The following is a 21,876-nucleotide window of genomic DNA, read 5'->3' on the forward strand; positions in this document are numbered from 1 at the left end:
TATTTTTACCCGTCACTTAAATTTTTTAAATGATGACAATGACATTGTGGTGACCCTTTGTTTGGCATAATTCACCTTCCGTACTTGTGTGTCCATTTGGCCGAGCGCGTTACCGGTGTAGGTTCAAGCGCCTACACCGGCTACGACAGTCACGTGACAGAGACACTTAAGAACCGCGCGCGGTCCCCTCACTATCCACTCGCTCTCGCTATATGATTGGCCGAAGAGTCGAAATGTTCTCCCGTGAAATGCCTGTTTAAAAATGTTCCCGTTGTTACTTCTTGCGTTCGCTTATAAGTGCCCATTTAAAAAGGAAAAGCAATGGATGATACTACACACAGAGCGTATTATTAACAAATATAGCGAGAATAAGAAACGTCACTGAGGCCCCAGTAAGTAGGTAGCCTACCATATGTAGCATATGGAACAATGAAATTAACAGTTCACCTGCTGTGGCCTGAACGTAGTCTCACACTTTCCTCCTGGTGCGCATGGACTTGAATTGCGTGCCCGCTTGTGCAGTCCCTGTTTTTTCACCTCTTTTATCAACACCATCGTCGTTTTGGGGCTTTTTGAAGAAACTTCGGACACTCAGTTGCCTTGACATTTTTTCAGAGTAAGGCTAACGACGTCATGCATCAAGAGAGACAATAGCTAATTAATATGCTCACTCGCCACCCTGTGGTCTGGGGTGTGAATTGCAACCGGTCAAAATGACGGATGGACTTCAGTTTTTTCCGTCACCGTTTTAAAAAATCGGTCAACGACGGAAAATATTCGGTTAACGCGACCCCTGCCGCAGACGGGCCTGGACTAAGCCTGTCGCCTCGCGTGCACGTGCGTGCGAGCGTGCGGCAGACGTGCTGTTAAAAGTTCAGATTCCTCGTTACCAACTGCGCAAAATGCATTTTCATTTCAGGTCCGGCAAAAACTAGCGTCGGAGCCAATCGTTCCCATTATATCCTGTTGTTCAACGTATACCGGCCGCGTCAGTGCTCCGGAGTGACTGTGGACAATCTATGGCGCGCCGCTGTTGTTGACGTGTGGGCGCTCCCGTCAGGAGTGAAATTTCACGCGGGGTGGCTATTTTTTGGCACAACGCCGGATATTTACAACGAAGTCCGCCAAAACATTGTTACCGACTTGGCTGCTACGAACAACCTCGCTTTGACAACGAACAGGAATGAAATTAAGAGCGCTGTGCTTCAAACTCGTCCTGTTTATGAAAGTCGATTGTCATATGCTGGTGTTGTATAGTAATGAGCAGACACGACTTCAGCGGCGCTTGCTAACTTTTTTAATGCGCGCTCACACTAGATATCATGAAATGGCAAACTAGATGTGTTGCGTCCCATGCCATTGGCTACGTGAACCCAGAGTGATTATGGAACACGTAGTCCATATACTACATCGATGAATTCTAAACTGTCATGACTGAATGGAAGTTATGAAGGCCAAATCAATCCATACCAGTGACTATAGATAATGTTTCAAATATTGTTAATTCAGTACATGACACAGGTGAATTCGGACCACAAATAGGATGTCTTGCTCATGTAGTAAACCTAGCTGCTAAGAGAGCTGTAGCAATCAACAGTGTGCCCTGCCTCACTTTACAAACAGTAAAGATTGTTCTCAGCACTTTTATACAAATTTTTTTCAGATCAGTAAGAAGTAAGCACATAAATATTATGCACTAAAATGCATGTTTATATGATGGCAATTTAATTTTTGCTCGTTAGCAAAAAATAATTAAAAAAAAAACAACAACAACAAAAACCGAAATATTTTTTTTTTTTTTTTTTTTTTACAGAGCACTAAATGTATTGAATCGGATCGAAAATCGTGTCCCCCGTATTAAAAATCGTACCGAACCATGACTTAACTGTATCGTTGCATCCCTGTGGAACACCATTGCAGTAGCTATGTTTTCATATGTGTATGTTTAAAAGTTTTCATTTGCCTAAATGCTTAAGTTATTAAGTGCAATTTTTTTTTTAAACACATTTTATTTATTCTGTGTTTATGTGCGGTATCAATATTGTTGTTTTTTACTTAAGAGGCATGGTCTATTGTTTTTAGTTGTGATTTCTTAAAAAGTATTTTTGAATTTAAGAGTAAATATTTATCGCATTTAAATGGGTGTACTTGATCTATTAATCTATACGTATTCTCACTGTGTTATTGTAAATTGGTTTTTAAAAAATGGGGGTGCGCAATAATATCGCATATCGCAATAATTTATGAGAATAATTATCGCACACTAAAATTTGTTATCGCGACAGGTCTAGCCTGGACGTGTACTGGCTTCAGCAGGGGGACACGTCTGGCAGCGCTGGACATGAGTCCCTGGCGGCGCATTGCGTTACTGATAGTAGCCTTTGTTACTGTGGTCCCAGCTCTCTGTAGGTCATTCACTAGGTCCCCCCCGTGTGGTTCTGGGATTTTTGCTCACCGTTCTTGTTATCATTTTGACGCCACGGGGTGAGATCTTGCATGGAGCACCAGATCGAGGGAGATCATCAGTGGTCTTGTATGTCTTCCATTTTCTAATAATTGCTCCCACAGTTGATTTCTTTACACCAAGCATTTTACCTATTTCAGATTCAGTCTTCCCAGCCTGTTGCAGTTCTACAATTTTGTCTCTGATGTCCTTCGACAGCTCTTTAGTCTTGGCCATAGTGGAGTTTGGAGCGTGACTGACTGAGATTGTGGACAAGTGTCTTTAATACCGAAAATGAGTTAAAACAGGTGCCATTAATACAGGTAACGAGTGGAGCCTCGTTAGAGCTCGTTAGAAGAAGTTAGACCTCTTTGACAGCCAGAAATCTTGCTTGTTTGTAGGTGACCAAATACTTATTTTCCACTCTAATTTGGAAATAAATTCTTTTAAAAATCAAACAATGTGATTTTCTGTTTTTTTTTTCTACATTGTTTCTTATGGTTGAGGTTTACCCATGTTGACAATTACAGGCCTCTCTAATCTTTTCAAGTAGGAGAACTTGCACAATTGGTGGTTGACTAAATACTTATTTTCCCCCACATACATATTATATAGATTCTTTTTTTTTTTTTTTTTTTTACAACTAGCAGAGATCGACCTAGAAAAATGTCTTTATCTTTCAATCTGTAGTGTATTGTGTCCACAGGCGTCTTTCCCTAATCCTGATTGAATCTGCTTCTTGTTTACATAGAGAAAAGCACGTGGTAGAAAAGCAAGAGCCTCCTGTAAGTCCCCCAACTATATTTCTTGCATCTCATCAAGCACTTCATTAGAATATTAGTCAATTTCACTGGCGTAATTGTGCTCCACATTAGGAATGAGGTCAGATATACTGAGAAATGTTGTCAATAGACTTCCTGTTAGTCAAGCGGGAACTCAATCATGCAGACATTTCACAGAAAAATGGTCGGTTCAGATCATCGCGATGTTAAAAAAAAAAAAAAATCCATATTTTGACCATTTGCAGGGGTTGTAGACGGAACAAGATCAAAGTGAGGAGTAATCCGCTTCAAAAGCATTCCTCACGTGGAAATCTTTGTCAAGCCAACAAAAGCTTAGCCGGCAGGGATTAGGATGTCTAATGCACCTGAACGCAACATCTACAGTCGCTGACAAAAGTCTTGTCGCTTATCCATTTTGTAGAAAAAATTGCTAATAACCTAACTGTTAATTATTCAATTGGATTCAGAAATGGCTCATATGAAAGCTAAGACCCTCCCAAATGATAATGAATGTACAGTACAATATTTGTTTCACTGAAAAAAGATTTATCATTTAATGAAGACATAAAGGTCCAATTTTGGCAAGACAAAGTTTTGTTGCCTACAGAAAGTAGTGTGAAAAATGAACCAAAAATGTACTTCAAATACAAAAATATGTTACATAACATAAGCGGATTAAGTAGTGGTGCTGTGAGATCCAAATTTAATATTTTGTATGACTTCCAAGGGCTTCGGCAAGGATTCATACAATTTATTGATGAAGTCATCAGTAACATCAGAGAAGGCAGTCTTGCATGCATCCCAGAGTTCATCAACATTCTCGGGTTTCGTCTTCCATGCTTCCTCTTTCATCCCATGCTCAATGATGTTCATGCCTGGTGACTGGGCTGGCCAGTCCTGGAGGATCTTGATCTTCTTTGCCTTGAGGAACTTTGAGGTAGAAATTGAAGTATGCGATGGAGCAACATACTGCTGCAGAATCTGTCCCTTTTTATGGTTAGATTTGTTGATATTTCAGACAATTTATGTTGCCTTCTCCCTGCAGCTCTCTCAGGGTGCAGACAATTAAAAAAAACACAAACATGTGGCATTTGCCAAGGCCCACAGCCTGTCAAAAGGATGGACGCTGGAAAAGTGGCAAAAGGTGGATTTTTCAGATGAATCTTCCATTGAATTACACCACAGTCGCCGCAAATATTGCAGCAGACCTACTGGAGCCCGCATGGATCCAAGATTCACTCAGAAAACAGTGAAGTTTGGTGGTGGCAAAATCATTCTCTGGGGTTACATCCAGTATGGGGGTGTGCGAGAGATCTGCAATTCCTAACCATAAAAAGGGACAAATTCTGCAGCAAGATGGTGCTCCATCGCATAATTCAATCTCTACCTCAAAGTTCCTCAAGGCAAAGAAGCTCAAGATCCTCCAGGACTGGCCTCCCCAGTCACCAGACATGAACATCATTGAGCATGTCTGGGGTAGGATGAAAGAGGAAGCATGGAAGACGAAACCCAAGAATGTTGATGAACTCTGGGAGGCATGCAAGACTGCTTTCTTCGATGTTCCTGATGACTTCATCAATAAATTGTATGAATTCCTTCAAGCCCATGGAAGTCATACAAAATATTACAGTTGGATCTCACAGCACCACTACTTAATTCGCTTATGGTATGTAACATTTTTTTGTATTTGAAGTACATTTTTTGTTCAATTCTCACACTACTTTCTGTAGGCGACAAAACTTTTGTCTTGCCAAAATTTGACCTTTATGTCTTCATGAAATGATAAATCTAGGGCTGTCAAAATTATCGCGTTAACGGGCAGTAATTAATTTTTTAAAATTAATCACGTTAGAATATTTGATGCACTTAACGCACATGCCCCGCTCAAACAGATTAAAATGACAGCACAGTGTCATGTGCACTTGTTACTTGTGTCTTTTGGTGTTTTGTCGTCCTCTGCTGGCGCTTGGGTGCGACTGATTTTATGGGTTTCAGCACCATGAGCCTTGTGTAATTATTGACATCAACAATGGCAAGCTACTACTTTATTTTTTGATTGAATACTTTACAAATTTTATTAAAACGAAAACTAGGGTTGTTCCGATCATGTTTTTTTTGCTCCCGATCCGATCCCGATCGTTTTAGTTTGAGTATCTGCCGATCCCGATATTTCCTGATCCGATTGCTTTTTTTTTTTTTTTTTTTTGCTCCCGATTCGATTCCAATCATTCCCGATAATTTTTCCCCATCATATACATTTTGGCAATGCATTAAGAAAAAATGAAAAATACTCGGACGAATATATGCATTCAACATACAGTACATAAGTACTGTATTTGTTTATTATGACAATAAATCCTCAAGATGGCATTTACATTATTAACATGCTTTCTGTGAGAGGGATCCATGGATAGAAAGACTTGTAATTCTTAAAGGATAAATGTGACTTTGTATATTGTGACTAAATATTGCCATCTAGTGTATTTGTTGAGCTTTCAGTAAATGATACCGTAGCCGATTAACTGTTCTGCCCAAATGCATGATGGGAAGTGCATCCATGACTGTTTACCGCCGTTAACGCGATAAATTTGATAGCCCTACTTTAAGCCAAAACTAAAGACTGGATGAGTGTAAGAGATTTTGTCTGTAACATTAAATACAATTAGAAAACGATTTAATTAAAAAATATATATATTAAAAAAAGGCATGTCCGATTTTTTTTGCCGATTCCGATACTTTGAAAATGACGAGATCGGACCCATCTTTAACGAAAACATTAAGAGGAGTTTTAATATAAAATTTCTATAACTTGTACTAACATTTATCTTTTAAGAACTACAAGTCTTTCTATCCATGGATCGCTTTAACAGAATGTTAATAATGTTAATGCCATCTTGTTGATTCATTGTTATAATAAACAAATACAGTACTTATGTACGGTATGTTGAATGTATTTATCTGTCTTGTGCCTTATCTTTCCATTCCAACAATAATTTACATAAAAATATGGCATATTTTATAGATGGTTTGAATTGCGATTAATTACGATTAATTAATTTTTAAGCTGTGATTAAGTCGATTAAAAATTGTAATCGTAAATCTTTTTTCAGTGAATACAAATATATTTTTGTACATTCAACATCATTTGGGAGGGTCTGAGCTTTCAAATGAGCCATTTCTGAAACCAATTGAATAGTTAAAAGTCAGGTTATTAGCAATTGTTTCTATAAAATGGATAAGCGACAAGACTTTTGCCAGGGACTGTGGTTAAATTAGAAGAATATGATTAAGAAATGTATTCTGTTTTTTTTTGTCAAAACTTATTTTTGACATAAAAATGAAATAAGGAAACACATTTTCGTTTCATAAGTGTTTAACAAAAAGTCCAAACTTAATTTTGACATAAAAATGAAATAAGGAAGCATCTTTTCGTTTCATAAGTGTTTAAAAAAAATAAAACGCCGTGGTCCCCTGACCTGCGTGATGGCGCACAGCAGCTTCCCGTAGGAGAAGACAATGACGGCGAAGGGCAACACCAGGCAGAAAGCGAACAGACACACCACGTAGGAGACGTTGTTGGCCGTCCGCGAGCGCCAGTCCACCGAGCAGGTGGTCCCCGGCCCCTCGGGCCCGTAGCGGCTCCAGCCCAGCAGGGGGGGCACCGTCCAGGCCATGGAGTAGAACCAGGAGAAGCAGATGCCGCCCAGTGCCGGACGGAAGTCGCGTCCGTCCGCCATGTTGGGAACCATCATGGTGCAGTAGCGCTCGTAGGACAGCACGGCCAGAGAGATCAGCGACACGATGCCTGGAGAACAAAAAAAAAAAAAAAACGATAAAAAAATCATCTTCATACCTATGCGTGTCATAGATCGTAATTTTAACACATTGGCGCCGGTAGACATCTGATCAATTTTGAAGTAGGACTGTCATCAGCTTTCCATTGTTGTTTCGATTGCAGAGAAAATGACGTCAATCAGGTACAATCAGCGGTAATGAGGCAAACACTTCGTGAGCACTTTTGAATAGAGGACAATGCAGCTTTCCGATAGGCTGAGGAGGCACACAAAGCTGTTGTATTAGAAGTGTATGGTGACTCATAAATGGTAAAACTAGATAGCAATCCACTCAAATATCAAGGTGATTTTAATTTTATTTATTTCATTTCTTCCTTCATCTCCTGAACAGCTTATCCTCGGGGGGGGGGGGGGGGGGGGGGGGAGCCTATACTAGCTAACAACGGGCAGGAAGCAGGGTATCCCCTGAAGTGGTTGCCAGGCAGTCACAGGGCACATAGAGACAGACAACCATCCATGCACACATTTGAAGTGTTCAATCAGCCTACCGTGAATGTTTTTTGAATTCCCGGATTGAGCCCACGCTGTGAGGCAGATGTGCTAACCACTCTGCCACAGTGCTGCCTATTTTATTTCAATTATGCTTATATGTATTAGAGATGTGACCGAAAATTTGTTGCCGAAATGTATCATCCGGAAATAGCAAAAAAGTGCATTTTCGGTTAAAAGATGACTGAAAGTTTACCACCGAATAGTGTGAAGAATAGGGCTGCAGCTATCCAGTATTGTAGTAATCGAGTATTGTACTGAAAATTCCATCGATTAATCGAGTAATCGGAAAAAAACAACATTTTTTTAGGTAAAGAGCAATTATAAATATTAGGGCTGTCAAAATGATCGCGTTAACGGGCGTTAATTAATTATTTAAATTAATCACGTTAAAATATTTGACGCAATTAACGCACATGCCCCGCTCAGACAGATTTAAATGGCAGTACAGTGAATGCCCACTTGTTAATTGTGTTTTATGAACTTTTGCTGCCCTCTGCTGGCGCTTTGGTGCGACTGATTTGATCTTTTTTTTACTTGTACTAACATTTATCTTTTAAGAACTACAAGTCTTTCTATCCATGGATCGCTTTAACAGAATGTTAATAATCTTCAGGCCATCTTGTTGATTTTTTGTTATAATAAACAAATACAGTACTTATGTACTGTATGTTGAATGTATATATCCATCTTGTGTCTCATCTTTCCATTCCAACAATAATTTATATGGCATATTTTATAGATGGTTTGAATTGCGATTAATTGCGATTAATTACGATTAATTAATTTTTAAGCTGTAATTAACTCGAATTAAAATTTTAATCATTTGACAGCCCTAATAAATATACATGAGATAACAACATTTCACCGAATATTTAACCATTTTTATACAATGTCTTTGTTTAGATAAACATTGTTGAAAACAGCCAAAAACTGCATCTCAGATTTGACTAGAAAACTACACAACAAATTTACTGCTTTCACTCAAAAAAACTTAAGCTCTTATATATGGCGGAAAACACAGACAAGACTGAAAAAGCAGTTTCTACTCTTGCACTCCTCTTGAAAAGAAACTGCTGTATTTTAAGCCAAAATAACTGTTGTGTTTGATAGAACAATATGTCTATATGCTGCCATAGCAAATTCATGGTGCATTAAGTCCCCGAACTATTTTGAGTTTGTCTGTTTTACCCTTGAAATGTCTGTCATTCTTAGTTTAGGATTATTAATTGATATTGATGTCTAGTATTTAGTTAAAAAAATAAAAAATAAAACGATTTTAAAAAATTATTCACTCGCATATTTTAAACTTTTAAACAAATTACGTCACAATGAAAAAAATGGTGTCTGTAAAAAAGTCACGGATCTCTACCTCATAACTATCGCTTAATTGTATTTTTTTTTTTGTTACTGTAGCATTTTCTGCGATGTTAGATGATAAATAATGGATCCAAACAAAGAAAAATTGAAAAAAAAACGTTTAAAAGGGTAAATATATTAAAAAGAACATCTCGACCACTCCTTGATGTCTGCGATTTCTGCCTCGTGACCCTTGTTATATTACGATATTTCACCCACAAAATCCCCCAAAAATCCGGCTGTGGCCATTCACATCTGTGTCTTGCCACTCAATGATACATGCTACATGGAGTTTTTGGATCAAAACAGGGCAAGTATGCGATAATATCTTGTTAAAATCATGGCGTCTTTAACTCTGCTCTCGCGTGCTCTCGCCTCCAGCTAGGGTTTTGCTGTTTAAAAATTTTTTTTTTTTTTAAATGCCCTCCTGGTCAAATTTTTTCTTCACCCAGAAAATTGAGATTTTAAGCTTTCTAGTGATGTATCACACATGCATATAGGACCATTTGGAAATTTGGCCAAATTAGTGGCCTCAGAGCGGAAGTTCCAGTCACCTGTGTTTTTTCCGACATAGTATATAAATCCTTATTTCTTGCCTAAAAATGTCATTTTGCTTGATAACAAACATCAAAGTTTTTTTCCTCATGTGTTTCAATTGAGTTTCCATTTCTGTCAAGCTAATTTTAAATTCTTGATAAGTTTTAAGTTTGTCTAAATTGCAAGTCCAGATAGGGTTTTGAGCTTTTGCAGTGTTCAAAATATATGTATGATACCTGCTGTGTTTGAGCACATTAGGCACCAGTGCAATTTGGTGTTTTATCCGTCAATGACTACCGAGCTAAGATTGACAGTTTGACGGTTTCTTATGTTATTATTTTACACCCTCATCCCTCTACAGCGCTGTGTTTTTACAGATTAAATCAAGCCTGTATGAAAGACATGTTAGCCACACAGCAACAGTAGTCATAATAGAAACGTAGCCCTACGCAGGGCTAACGTTACGTTAGCAAGGGACAGTAACGTTATTCTTATTCAATAGCTATAGCTATGTAAACTTAATTTTACCTTGTACCTAGTGTTGCTCCTCCGCTCTCGGCATAAACCAGGTGCCTTCGGTGGAGCGGGGGCTAGGCACGGGTACGGAAGCGTCAGTGGGGCCACGAGTAGCCGGGGTCTGGTGCGGGTAGTGCTATGCAAGCGCTGTTTTACAGTAAATACATGAAACAGTGTTCACCTTGGTCTCCAGCATTAAATGCTCCCACACGTTTGACATTTTCTGCTTTTTCTTGGTGCCTTTGTCTTCGCTTTCATCGACTTCGTCGTTGTTACCTCTATATACATGCGTGGTTGAAATCAAATGTATCCGCCGCCTCTTTCTTTTTCCTGTATGCACATGACATCAGCGAGTTGTGCCACACTAGAACTACCAAAGGTGGACCAGTTGATACAATTCCCTTTTGTAGCAATAGAAGGGTATTCTGACCCTAATCAGCATACCTTTTGTGAGCATTGAGGTCTTCATTAGTCATTCTCATTCACATTCGCAAAACAACAGGGTTGGATTGCTCCAATTAGTATTTTGATGTGTTTGCAGGGCAGGGGTGCCTTGACTTTGTCGGACAGTGGACCGCTCAGGCAGGCAATCGGGTGGACAACCTTTTTACATCTTCCAAAAGCTGCAGTTTTCCTACAGTACAAAGGACGGTGTAATAAAAAAACATAACAAAACATTTTTTATCTGGTGATATATGACACTTCGCGGCTAAGTGTTGGAGGTTGTTGCCGAAGCAATTTTTCCTTCTGTGTCTTCTTTGCGCCCACATGAGAGTGAGCCAATTCCTTTGCAAGAACCACCAAGAAGTCCACCTGTCTCTCTTGCCTTCCAGTGCATGCCTGTTACAGCACATATGGATTCAGTGCTGCAATGTCAATCATATTGTAGAACACGGCAACTGGCCATCTCCGTGTTTGACAAAGAAAAGGGAGCCCTGGATTTGCAAATATTATATATCCAGGGTAAAAAAAAAAAACTTCACACTTAGGCAGTGACTCCACAGGACTGTGTAGGGGGGTTGTCTGCTCGATTGCTTGTTTGAGTGGTCTATTGTTTCACAAAGCCAAGTAGTCAGTTTGGTATCTAGGTGATTTGATGCCTTTGTGGTCTTTCTTTATAGCCCAAAAAAAAAACGGACTTCAAGTTTTAAAAGTAGTCAGGGCAACACATGCTTAGAGCTGGCAAAACTAAATGATTCCTCGAGGCGGGGACAATTCTTTAAATCAATTATTAAAATCGAGCTACTCAAATTACTTGAGTAATCGTTTCATCTCTAGCTGTAACTAACAGTTATGTTTCTAATCGATTAATCAGACGATTAATTAAACGATTAATCGGATAAATATTAGGTTGTGTCAAACGATTAAAATTTTTATTCGAGTTGATTACAGCTTAAAAATTAATTAATCGTAATTAATCGCAATTAATCGCAATTCAAACCATCTATAAAATATGCCATATTTTTCTGTAAATTATTGTTGGAATGGAAAGATGAGACACAAGATGGATATATAAATTCAACATACAGTACATAAGTACTGTATTTGTTTATTATAACAAAAAATCAACAAGATGGCCTGAAGATTATTAACATTCTGTTAAAGCGATCCATGGATAGAAAGACTTGTAGTTCTTAAAAGATAAATGTTAGTACAAGTAATAGAAATTTTATATTAAAACGCTCTTAATGTTTTCGTTTTAATAAAATTTTTAAAATTTTCAATCATAAAATAAACTAGTAGCCCGCCATTGTTGATGCCAATAATACTTACACAATGCTCATGGGTGCTGAAGCCTATAAAATCAGTCGCACCCAGGCGCCAGCAGAGGGCGACAAAACTCCGAAAAACACAACAAGTAGACATTTCACTGTGCTGTCATTTTAATGTTTGAGCGGGGCATGTGCGTTAATTGAGTCAAATATTTTAACTAGGGCTGTCAAAGTTATCACGTTAACGCGCGGTAATTAATTTTTTAAATTAATCACGTTAAAATATTTGACGCAATTAACGCACATGTCCTGCTCAGACAGTATTCTGCCTTTTGGTAAGTTTTACAGCAAGGCTTTTTGTGCTGTCTAACAGCGAACTCTTGTGGTCGCTTTGCGACATGATTTATTTTCTTGCCAGTTCAATATGGCTGCACGACGTCTCGAGCTGACGCCTACGTTGTAATGTTGTGCTTCTATGATCCTTGGACAAGATTTGTCCGTAAGTATGGTTGTTGTAAAGAATGTACATATTATGTTAGTAAGCGAAATGTTATATTTTTTGTATGAGACGCTTTTTGCTTATGTTTAGTGAACCTGTATAGCGTGCTAAGCTAACGTTGTTGCTAATGCAATGCTTGTGTACTTTTTTTTTTTTTGTAGTTATACGACGGTCTAAAGAGGGCAATGGTTTGAGGCCATTTTATTAATAAATCAGATGAAAAAGGAAGAAGTCTGATTATTAAGGCGTCGTTCACTAGCTGTCTAGCTTTGGAAAAAGTAGACGCTTCGGAGTGAGGACAGCATAGACAGATTTAAATGACAGTAGAGTGAAATGCCCACTACAGTCCTTATGTACTGTATGTTGAATGTATATATCCATCTGGTGTCTTATCTTTCCATTCCAACAATTTATTTTACAGAAGATATATATAATTTACAGAAAAATATGGCATATTTTATAGATGGTTTGAATTGCGATTAATTGCGATTAATTACGATGAATTAATTTTTAAGCTGTAATTAACTCGACAAAAAATGTTAATCGTTTGACAGCCCTAATTTTAACGTGATTAATTAAAAAAAATAATTACCGCCCGTTAATAATAATTATTAAATTATTATTAAATTAAATTATTATAATTAACGATAATTTTGACAGCCCCAATAAATATATTTTTTTTTTCAGTTACCTTCAAAATTTAACTTGAAGTTGTTTTAGGCATGTTGTAAGTTACAAAAGAAAAAATGGATGACTATTTCCTTCAAAAATAATATTTTATTACAGCTTCCTGATTCAAACAGACTTCCTCAAATAAGAAAAAGTGTTGGGTTTTTTTTCTCGTGGGCAAAGCGCTGATATGAATTGTGTCAATGACTCATTTATTTTCTTTGAACAAACCAAAAAACATAACTGAATAAGGAATAGGCAGACTGTAATAAATCAGTTTTCTTTATCAAACAATTTTTCTTAAATACAATCCAAGTCCAATTTCAAAGCACACTGTCTTGTATGACAATTTACAGTTTGAGCTTGTGTTGAAAGGAGACTCTAAGCTATTATATGAAGTGGTTATTTGTGTGGTTTCTTTATCAAAAGAAATTAGACAACTTTACGATCCAACAGCAACTCAAGAGCTAATATGCTTCTCCAAAACAATACAAACAGACACTCAAGACACTAATTAGCGTTAGCAAGTAGTAACGTCTCATCAACAAAGAATACAAACAATACAATTGGCCTCACATACTCATCTCTGACAGAGGCGCACTGGATCTAACAACACAAAATACATTCTAACTCTCAACACTTAGTAATATTATTGATTTAGCAACCCAACAGCAGAAGTCGTTGCAACTGCAGTTACAGCAGTGAACTCTCTCTCTCTTGCTCTAAGCACTGACGCGCGCACGCGCAGTCTCATATTACACACAAACAAGAACCCAAACGGGGCAAAAAAATCAATTATTAAATTAGTTGGCAAGTAATTTATCAATCCATTTCATCGATGAGTTGCGGCAGCCTTAGTGAACCTTAGTCCCCTTGTGATTACATTAGTGCTGTCAAATTTATCGCAGCAACGGGCGGTAATTAATTTTTTTAATTAATCACGTTAAAATAGTTGACGCATTTAACGCATGCGCGGAATGACCCGCTCATGCATTGCCTCAAACAGATTACAATGACGCAGTTTTTTGCACATTGAGAGCTAAGAGACAGAGGAAGGCGAGTATTTTTTTCTAATTGAATACTCGAGTTAATCGATTAATCGTTGCAGCACTAGTTTATTATAACAATAAATCCACAAGATGGCATTAACATTATTAACATTCTGTTAAAGCGATCCATGGATAGAAAGACTTGTAGTTCTTAAAAGATAAATGTTAGTACAAGTTATAGAAATTTTATATTAAAACCCATCTTAATGTTTTCATTTTAATCAAGTTTGTAAAATTTTCAATCAAAAAATAAACTAGTAGCTCGCCATTGTTGATGTCAATAATAATTATGGTGCTGAAACCCGTAAAATCAGTCGCACCCAAGTGCCAGCAGAGGGCGGCAAAACACCCAAAAATACAAGTAACAAGTGGAAATGACACTTTGCTGTCATTTTAATCTGTTTGAGCGGGGCATGTGCGGTAAATGCGTCAAATATTTTAACGTGATTAATTAATAAAGAAAAAATTAATTAACGCCCGTTAACGCGATAATTTTGACAGCCCTAGTATTTACTGATCAGAATGCTTTTTAGCATCGTTTTAAAGATAGAGATGGATTTCAACACTTTTAGCTTGTCGTCGCTCATTCCAAATTAGGGGCATATAAAAGGAAAAAGAAGGACCACGACATGTGAGTCGTACGATTACTACGAGAAAAAAAAAAAAGTCGAATTATTACATGGGTTGATGTAGCTGTAATCAGCTACGCATTTTACGTACATGTAACGTAGCTGAGAGCTACGACATTAGCCTGGCTGATGAAATATTTCAAATACGTAGGTCTTTGTTATGGTTCTTCTTGGGAAAAAAATGTGAAAAAAAAAAAAGTCATGCTATGCCGCAATTCCACCGTGGCACGACATGGTGAGGCTGTCCGACTCCGATGCAGCCAAACACCACAGCTTCAAAAAATCCTAGGGGAAACCCTGAATCATGTCTGTGAAATCAGTACTAGAAACGTAAAAACAGCAAACGTGATTGTTTAATCGTACATCTTAAGTAGGTTAGAAAAGTGTTTTTGCCAATTTGAGATGAGGCAGAGCTTCGGTGAAACAGCAGTCCTAGTTAAGATGTCTGGGCTCTGTGTACTAATCAGGGCATTTGGTGGAGAATGAATGGAGTAGAAAAGTATTTTAAATGAACACTAAAAATTCTGTATTATACCTTTAAACATGCAACATGATTGCAAAAAATCATTTGTAAATTAGCAGTCATTGTGTTATAGAAATACATATTTCTCTTCACTGTCACTCGATCCGAAACCTCCTATTCAAAACCACTCAAACGAGCTAAATTTCTTTCTGTTCCTGCATTTAAACGAGGCTCCTTCCCAACTTTTCAAAGCGAAAAAGTCTCCAAGTTGAGCCACGGGCCGACGTGTACTAACGACCTCCATTTTTTCCCTCTAATGGTTTGCGTCCCGAGCGCTGGCGCCGCCTCAAACACAGACCATTCTGATCCTCCGCTAGGGATTTTAATGGGCTTTTCACCTTAAGCCCAGTTCCTCTTGTACATTCCCCTTCTCGCTGCAGAGTCAGCGAAAAACCCTAATCGCGGATCAGTGTACTATCTGTGGCCAATTCTTTTCATTTATCATGTTGTGATGGATAAGAAAATATGGGAACGCCTCATAATTTGCTAAAAAAAAAAAAAAAAAAAAAGAAGAAGAAAAAGAAGAAAAATGGCAGGAAACGAATGAAAATTATGAAAAAAATTTACAAGGCGGTAAAAGTAAGGCAATGTTTCACTTTAATACTTTTTGAAATCATTGAGAACAATCTACGTCCAATCCATTTGGACTAGGAAGGGCTCGCAGCAATTGTCCAATTGTGAAGTTTTCGTGCTTTTGACCAAATGCTGTTTTATTTCAATTTTTGACCAAAAATAACATTTTTAATACTATTTTTGACACCCCCCCCCCAAAAAAATCAATGTTTTTAAAAACCAATCCAACATTTTGATGAGAAACCTAGTAATAGAAAAAAACCACAACAAAATTTCTTGGCAAAAAAATATTTTTGACCCAAATTTTTCAGTTGTTTTTTTTTTTTTTTAATGAAAATATTTTTTAACCAAAAATGTAACATTTTTTACTACCAAAAATGTAACATTTTTTACTACCAAAAATCTTTTTATATATTTTTTTCAATTCTAACAATCAATAACATTTTTTACCAAAAACCTAAAGTTTTAAACAAAAACACTATTTTCTTTACCAAAAAAAAAATTTTTTTTAGACCAAAACTCCAATGTCTGATTTAGATTTTTTTTTTTAATCTTTTTTTTTTTTTCAAACAAAAAAAAATTCCAATATTTTACATCAAACATTGATTGACATATCTTTTAACCAACATTTTTTACTACCAGTAATCCAATATTTTTGACGCCAAAAAAATATTTTTGCCCCCCCCCAAAAAAATCAATGTTTTTAAAAACCAATCCAACATTTTGACCAAAAACCTACTTATAAACAAAAAGACAATTTTCATTGCAAAACATATTTTGACCAAAAATCCAATGTTCATTTTTTTTTTAAATAAGAAAAATCCAAAGTTTTAGACTGTTTAATTTATATTTTTATACCAAAAATCCAACACTTTTTACTGCGTAAAATCCAAAATATCTGACAAAACAAGCATTTTTGGTCCCCCAAAAATCAACACTTTTAACAAAAAAATCCAACATTTTTGACCAAAAACTGAAAGCTATTAACACTATTTTCTTACATATTTTTGACCAAAAATCCAACGTCCTATTTATATTTTGCCGGTGACACCCGGTCCAAATGGATTGGACGTCTATCGCAGTCATTGTGGTATTTAGTTGATATGTTTTTGCCTGTTGCAAGTCACTTGATTCTCATTTGAAGAGAACACAAACAAAAGCCCTGTTTTAAGCAATCAGAGAGGAAGCAGTTTGGGTGTCAAATGCGTAACAGGCGGACGTCATTCTGACAATGAAATTTCATTTGCCGGACATTCAAGTTTAACACTCACATAGCTGCTTGTTGTTTCCTAGGAATGCCATTTATTTTCTTGGCCCGTTATTTATTAATTAAAAAGAAAAAAAATCAATTAAACTAGTGGAGCACTCAGGGTAGACTGCGACCTAAGCAGCCGCATTCAAAGCATCACCATATTTTATATTTTAGACCTCTGCGACCTTTGATCGATTCTCTTCCCATCATATCACCCTGCAATCTTTACCAACTGACCATAAAATTCCTCCTCTTACCTCATTACTCCATATTTCGTATTCCAAACATATCCCGCAAATTTGATTATAATCCCTTTATGGGTTTTTGAGTTATCTCGAACACAAAGTTTGACCAAAAACCCACAACTTGACACTGTTGATCCTTTGCTTTTATTTTGTCAGCAAACAGTTTCTAAGTGATAATAATATACTGTATGTAGCAAATAAATGCCAAAAGTCAGCATCATGTGCTTCTGTTCAACTAAACGGGATGACAATACAAGTACAGTGCTCAACATAAATGAGTACATGCAGCACAATAATCATTCAAGGTTTATTCACCAACATAAATGTCAAAACCTGCTCGTGAAAATGTCGTTTTTCCTCATGAATCATCTTAAACAATAAATGATTTTGTTTAAAATAATTACTAAAATCTTTTTTAAAAAAAAAGAAAAAAAAATGCTTCTTTTTCAAACTTAAAAATAGAAACTAATTTAAAAACAAAAAATACAATGTTAAAAATATGTATTTGTTTTATTATATGATTTTTAATTTTTTTTTTTAATCAAACACATTTACTAGCAACACATTTCTTCTTCTGATTAGCTAAACGATTGTCATGGGTGCCTGTAGCACCACCCCCATACGCTTACATTATTACCTCCACTAGGTTCTGGATATCTGTTGGCTTCAGCACCTACGCGACCCTCTTGGGGATCCGCGGTATGGATGTTTAAATGGATGTGTCGATGGATGGATGGATGGATGGATGGATGGATGGATGGATGGATGGATGGATGGATGGATGGATGGATGGATGGATGGATGGATGGATGGATGGATGGATGGATGTGCAGATACTGTAGATATGTCGATAGATGTATAGATAGATAGATAGATGTAGCGACAGATGTAGTGAGAGATGTGTCGATAGATAGATGTGTCGATAGATGTGTCGACAGGTAGATGTATAGCTAAGATGTGTCGATAGATGTGTCGACAGGTAGATGTATAGCTAAAATGTGTCGATAGATAGATGTGTCGATAGATAGATGTGTCGATAGATAGATGTGTCGATAGATAGATGTGTCGATAGATAGATAGATAGATAGATAGATAGATAGATAGATAGATAGATAGATAGATAGATAGATAGATAGATAGATAGATAGATAGATAGATAGATAGATAGATAGATAGATAGATAGATAGATAGATAGATAGATAGATAGATAGATAGATAGATAGATAGATAGATAGATAGATAGATAGATAGATAGATCGATCGATCGATCGATCGATCGATAGATAGATAGATAGATAGATAGATAGATAGATAGATAGATAGATCGATCGATCGATCGATCGATCGATCGATCGATCGATCGATCGATCGATCGATAGATAGATCGATAGATCGATAGATAGATAGATAGATAGATAGATAGATAGATAGATAGACGAGTCGATCAATGTGTAGATAGATAGATCAATAGATAGATGTGTCAATAGATAGATAGATAGATAGACGAGTCGATCGATGTGTAGATAGATAGATCAATAGATAGATGTGTCAATAGATAAATCAATATATATATGAGTTGATAGATCGATTGATAGAAAAATGTGTTGATAGATAAATGTACAGATAGATGTGTGGATAGATGTATAGATAGAGGAGGTGATAGATCGATTGATAGATAGATGTGTTGATAGATAAATCTACGGATAGATGTATAATTAGATACATAGATGTATAGATGTATAGATGTATAGATGTATAGATAGATAGATAGATAGATAGATAGATAGATAGATAGATAGATAGATAGATAGATAGATAGATAGATAGATAGATAGATAGATAGATAGATAGATAGATAGACGAGTCGATCGATGTGTAGATAGATAGATCAATAGATAGATGTGTCAATAGATAAATCAATATATAGATGTGTCGATAGATTGATAGATAGATGAGTTGATAGATCGATTGATAGAAAAATGTGTTGATAGATAAATGTACAGATAGATGTGTGGATAGATGTATAGATAGAGGAGGTGATAGATCGATTGATAGATAGATGTGTTGATAGATAAATGTACGGATAGATGTGTGTATAGATGTATAATTAGATGTGTGGATAGATACATAGATGTATAGATAGATGTATAGATAGATGTGTGGATAGATACATAGATGTATAGATAGATGTGTAGATACATAGATGTATATAGATGTGTCGATGGATAGATGTATAGATAGATGTGTCGATAGATAGATGTGTCGACAGATAGATGTCTAGATAGATGTGTCGATAGATATATGTATAGTTAGATGTGTCGATAGTTAGAATTGTCGATAGATGGTTAGAATTGTCGATAGTTAGATTTGTCGATCGATAGATGTGTCGGTAGATAGATGTGTCGGTAGATAGATGCATAGATTTGTCGTGAGATAGATGGATAGATGGGTTGATAGATGGGTCTATAGATGAATGAATGAAGGCCTGTATGTATGAGCTCAAGATAACTCAAGAACTAGTAAGGGGATTATTGTTCAACTTGCAGAGTATGTTTTTAACATGAAACCAAAAAGATGTTCCAATTTTGAGGTCACCATGCCAAAGATCACAGAGGTCAGAAAGGGAATTTTACAATAACTCAACAGCGAATAAAGGGGTTATTTTCAAACATGTTTTCATTTCAAACAAAATTCAAATGATCTAAATGGCTGCCTTTGATGAGGCAGACAAGTCAAAATGGATTGGACGTTCACAACCAACCCTCCTAGTTCAAATGAATTCGACGTCTATTGTTGTCAATGGCAGGCAATTATTGTTACGGATATGCAATGTCCTTCATGAATGCGTTTTATTATCGGAAGTGGTATTATTTCAATAAGTACTGCATAGAGTATACATAAAATATAAAAGCGTATCTCCACGCTGGGAGTTGGCCGATTAAGCTTGGCGTCATGTGTTTTTTCTGCTTATATGGCTCAAAAAAGTCGACCTTTCAACTACTGTCTGTGCTCGGCAAATGAAACACGCACCGCGACACATTTGCTGACAAATTGATCCATTGATGTATTTTCTTATCAACAGGTTTTTAATTAAGAGTAAATTAGATTCAGTGACAATGCATATATTTTTTCTAACATTAGTTGTGACTTTTATTGTCTCCCAAAATTTCCTTTCACAGTATGTACAGGGTAATGTAAATATTGTGTTTTTGTTGCCTTTATTATCTAAAAGTGATAAACAGTAAGGTCGGGAGGTCAAAATATTGTATTCCAGTGTCTATTTTTGCATTATGAAAAAGTGTTCAAAAAATCAAAATGTGTTATTTATAAATATGGGAAAGAAAGCATTTCGGGATGTGCTGTAATTCGGATATTCATAAATTACAGTTGACATTAATAGACTGCATTAGGACATGATTAAATGATTTGTTCATTCCCTGCCACTTCTATTGCTGTCTGTGTGAGTTTATTGTCAACAGGGGCGCTCAATAGTATTCACATTAGTTGTGGTGGTAAGTAAAAGAGGAAGAACAAAACTATTAAACATTTTTGTTCATTCGCTGCAACGAATTGGACGTCTATCGCCGTCAATGGGGCAGAAACAGTCCAAATGGATTGGACGTCCATCTCCGTCAATGTCAGCCAATGAGTTAATGGTCACTGACAAGTTGACAACCCTCCCTGTTGAAACGGGTTGGACGTCTATAGCCGTCAGTGGCGCTAAAACACCATCATTCACGACCAGTTGAAATGGACGTCTATCGCCGTCACTGGTACTCACCTAAGCAGGCGTTGACGAATCCGTACCACACGCACCCCGCGCGTCCAATGAGCCAGCGTCCGTGGATGCTGGCGGCGAAGCTGAAGGGAGTTCCGAAGACGCTGACCAGAAGGTCGCTCACGGCGATGCTGACCAGCAGCAGGTTCATGGGCGTGCGCAGAGCCCGGTAGCGGAAAAACATGGCCAGAACCACCAAGTTGCACACGAAGCCCAAAGTCCCGATTAAGCCCAGGCACACGGCCACCACCAGGTGACCCGTCGGGCTCAGCGTCGGAGGCTGCGGAGAACCGGACGCCTCGTCGTATTTGGCCGTAGCGGCGGTTCCACCCGCCGGGCTGTGCGCGCAGCTCAGGCTGACGTTGGGGTCGATCATGCCGCCGAAGCATCCGGGTTTCGGCGTCTCTTAGTCACTCGAGCCATCTGAAAGAGGAGGCGAGGGCAGCTCCGTCCTGTGCGTCTTTTACGCACGGACAAACATGGTAAAGGAGGAGGGGGTGCCGCTTGAAAGTCGCGTGGCCGGAGAGGGGAGCTGCTGAGCTGGGAGAATTTTAGCAGGTGTGGCGGCGGCTCCGCCCCCTCGGTGCGCGACGTTCTGGCATGTCGGGAGCTCTTTTATAGGAGAAGTCAACGACGCTCACACCCCCCTAAGCCCCGCCCCCGACCAACAGGAGTGCAACCAATCAGAGCAAGCGGGCCGTTTATGACACACCGATGTCTTGCTAAAACATACACTCTTGCCAATTAAAGCTTTGACAGTGATAGACGTCCAATCCATTTGGACTGGGAAGACAGAGAGCCAAAACGTTTCTATTTCTTTTTGTTAATAAATAAATAAATGAATAAATAAAACATTTTAATTCTGTTATTTTGACCAATAAATAAAGCCAAGAAAAATCACGCTTTTTGACAATTTTATGATTTTTTTATTTTATATTTTTTGTCAAGTGGTGAATTGTATGTGGA

At 37.5% G+C, this 21,876-nt stretch overlaps 1 protein-coding gene across 1 annotated transcript in view; it reads right to left on the reverse strand.

Annotated features, from left to right (window-relative positions):
• Positions 1-21,478, reverse strand: part of tmtopsb (teleost multiple tissue opsin b) — a 46,925-nt gene extending 25,447 nt beyond the window's left edge. The window contains exons 1-2 of the mRNA XM_057824456.1: positions 20,914-21,478; positions 6,702-7,030 (exon numbers count right to left, since the gene is read on the reverse strand). Of these exons, the coding sequence (XP_057680439.1) occupies positions 6,702-7,030; positions 20,914-21,286 (702 nt within the window). The 5' untranslated portion in view covers positions 21,287-21,478. The remainder of the gene's footprint in view (positions 1-6,701; positions 7,031-20,913) is intronic.
• Between the last annotated feature and the right edge of the window lie 398 nt (positions 21,479-21,876).

This window comes from Corythoichthys intestinalis, chromosome 20 (genome assembly GCF_030265065.1).
Source record: "Corythoichthys intestinalis isolate RoL2023-P3 chromosome 20, ASM3026506v1, whole genome shotgun sequence".
Lineage (NCBI taxonomy): Eukaryota > Metazoa > Chordata > Actinopteri > Syngnathiformes > Syngnathidae > Corythoichthys > Corythoichthys intestinalis.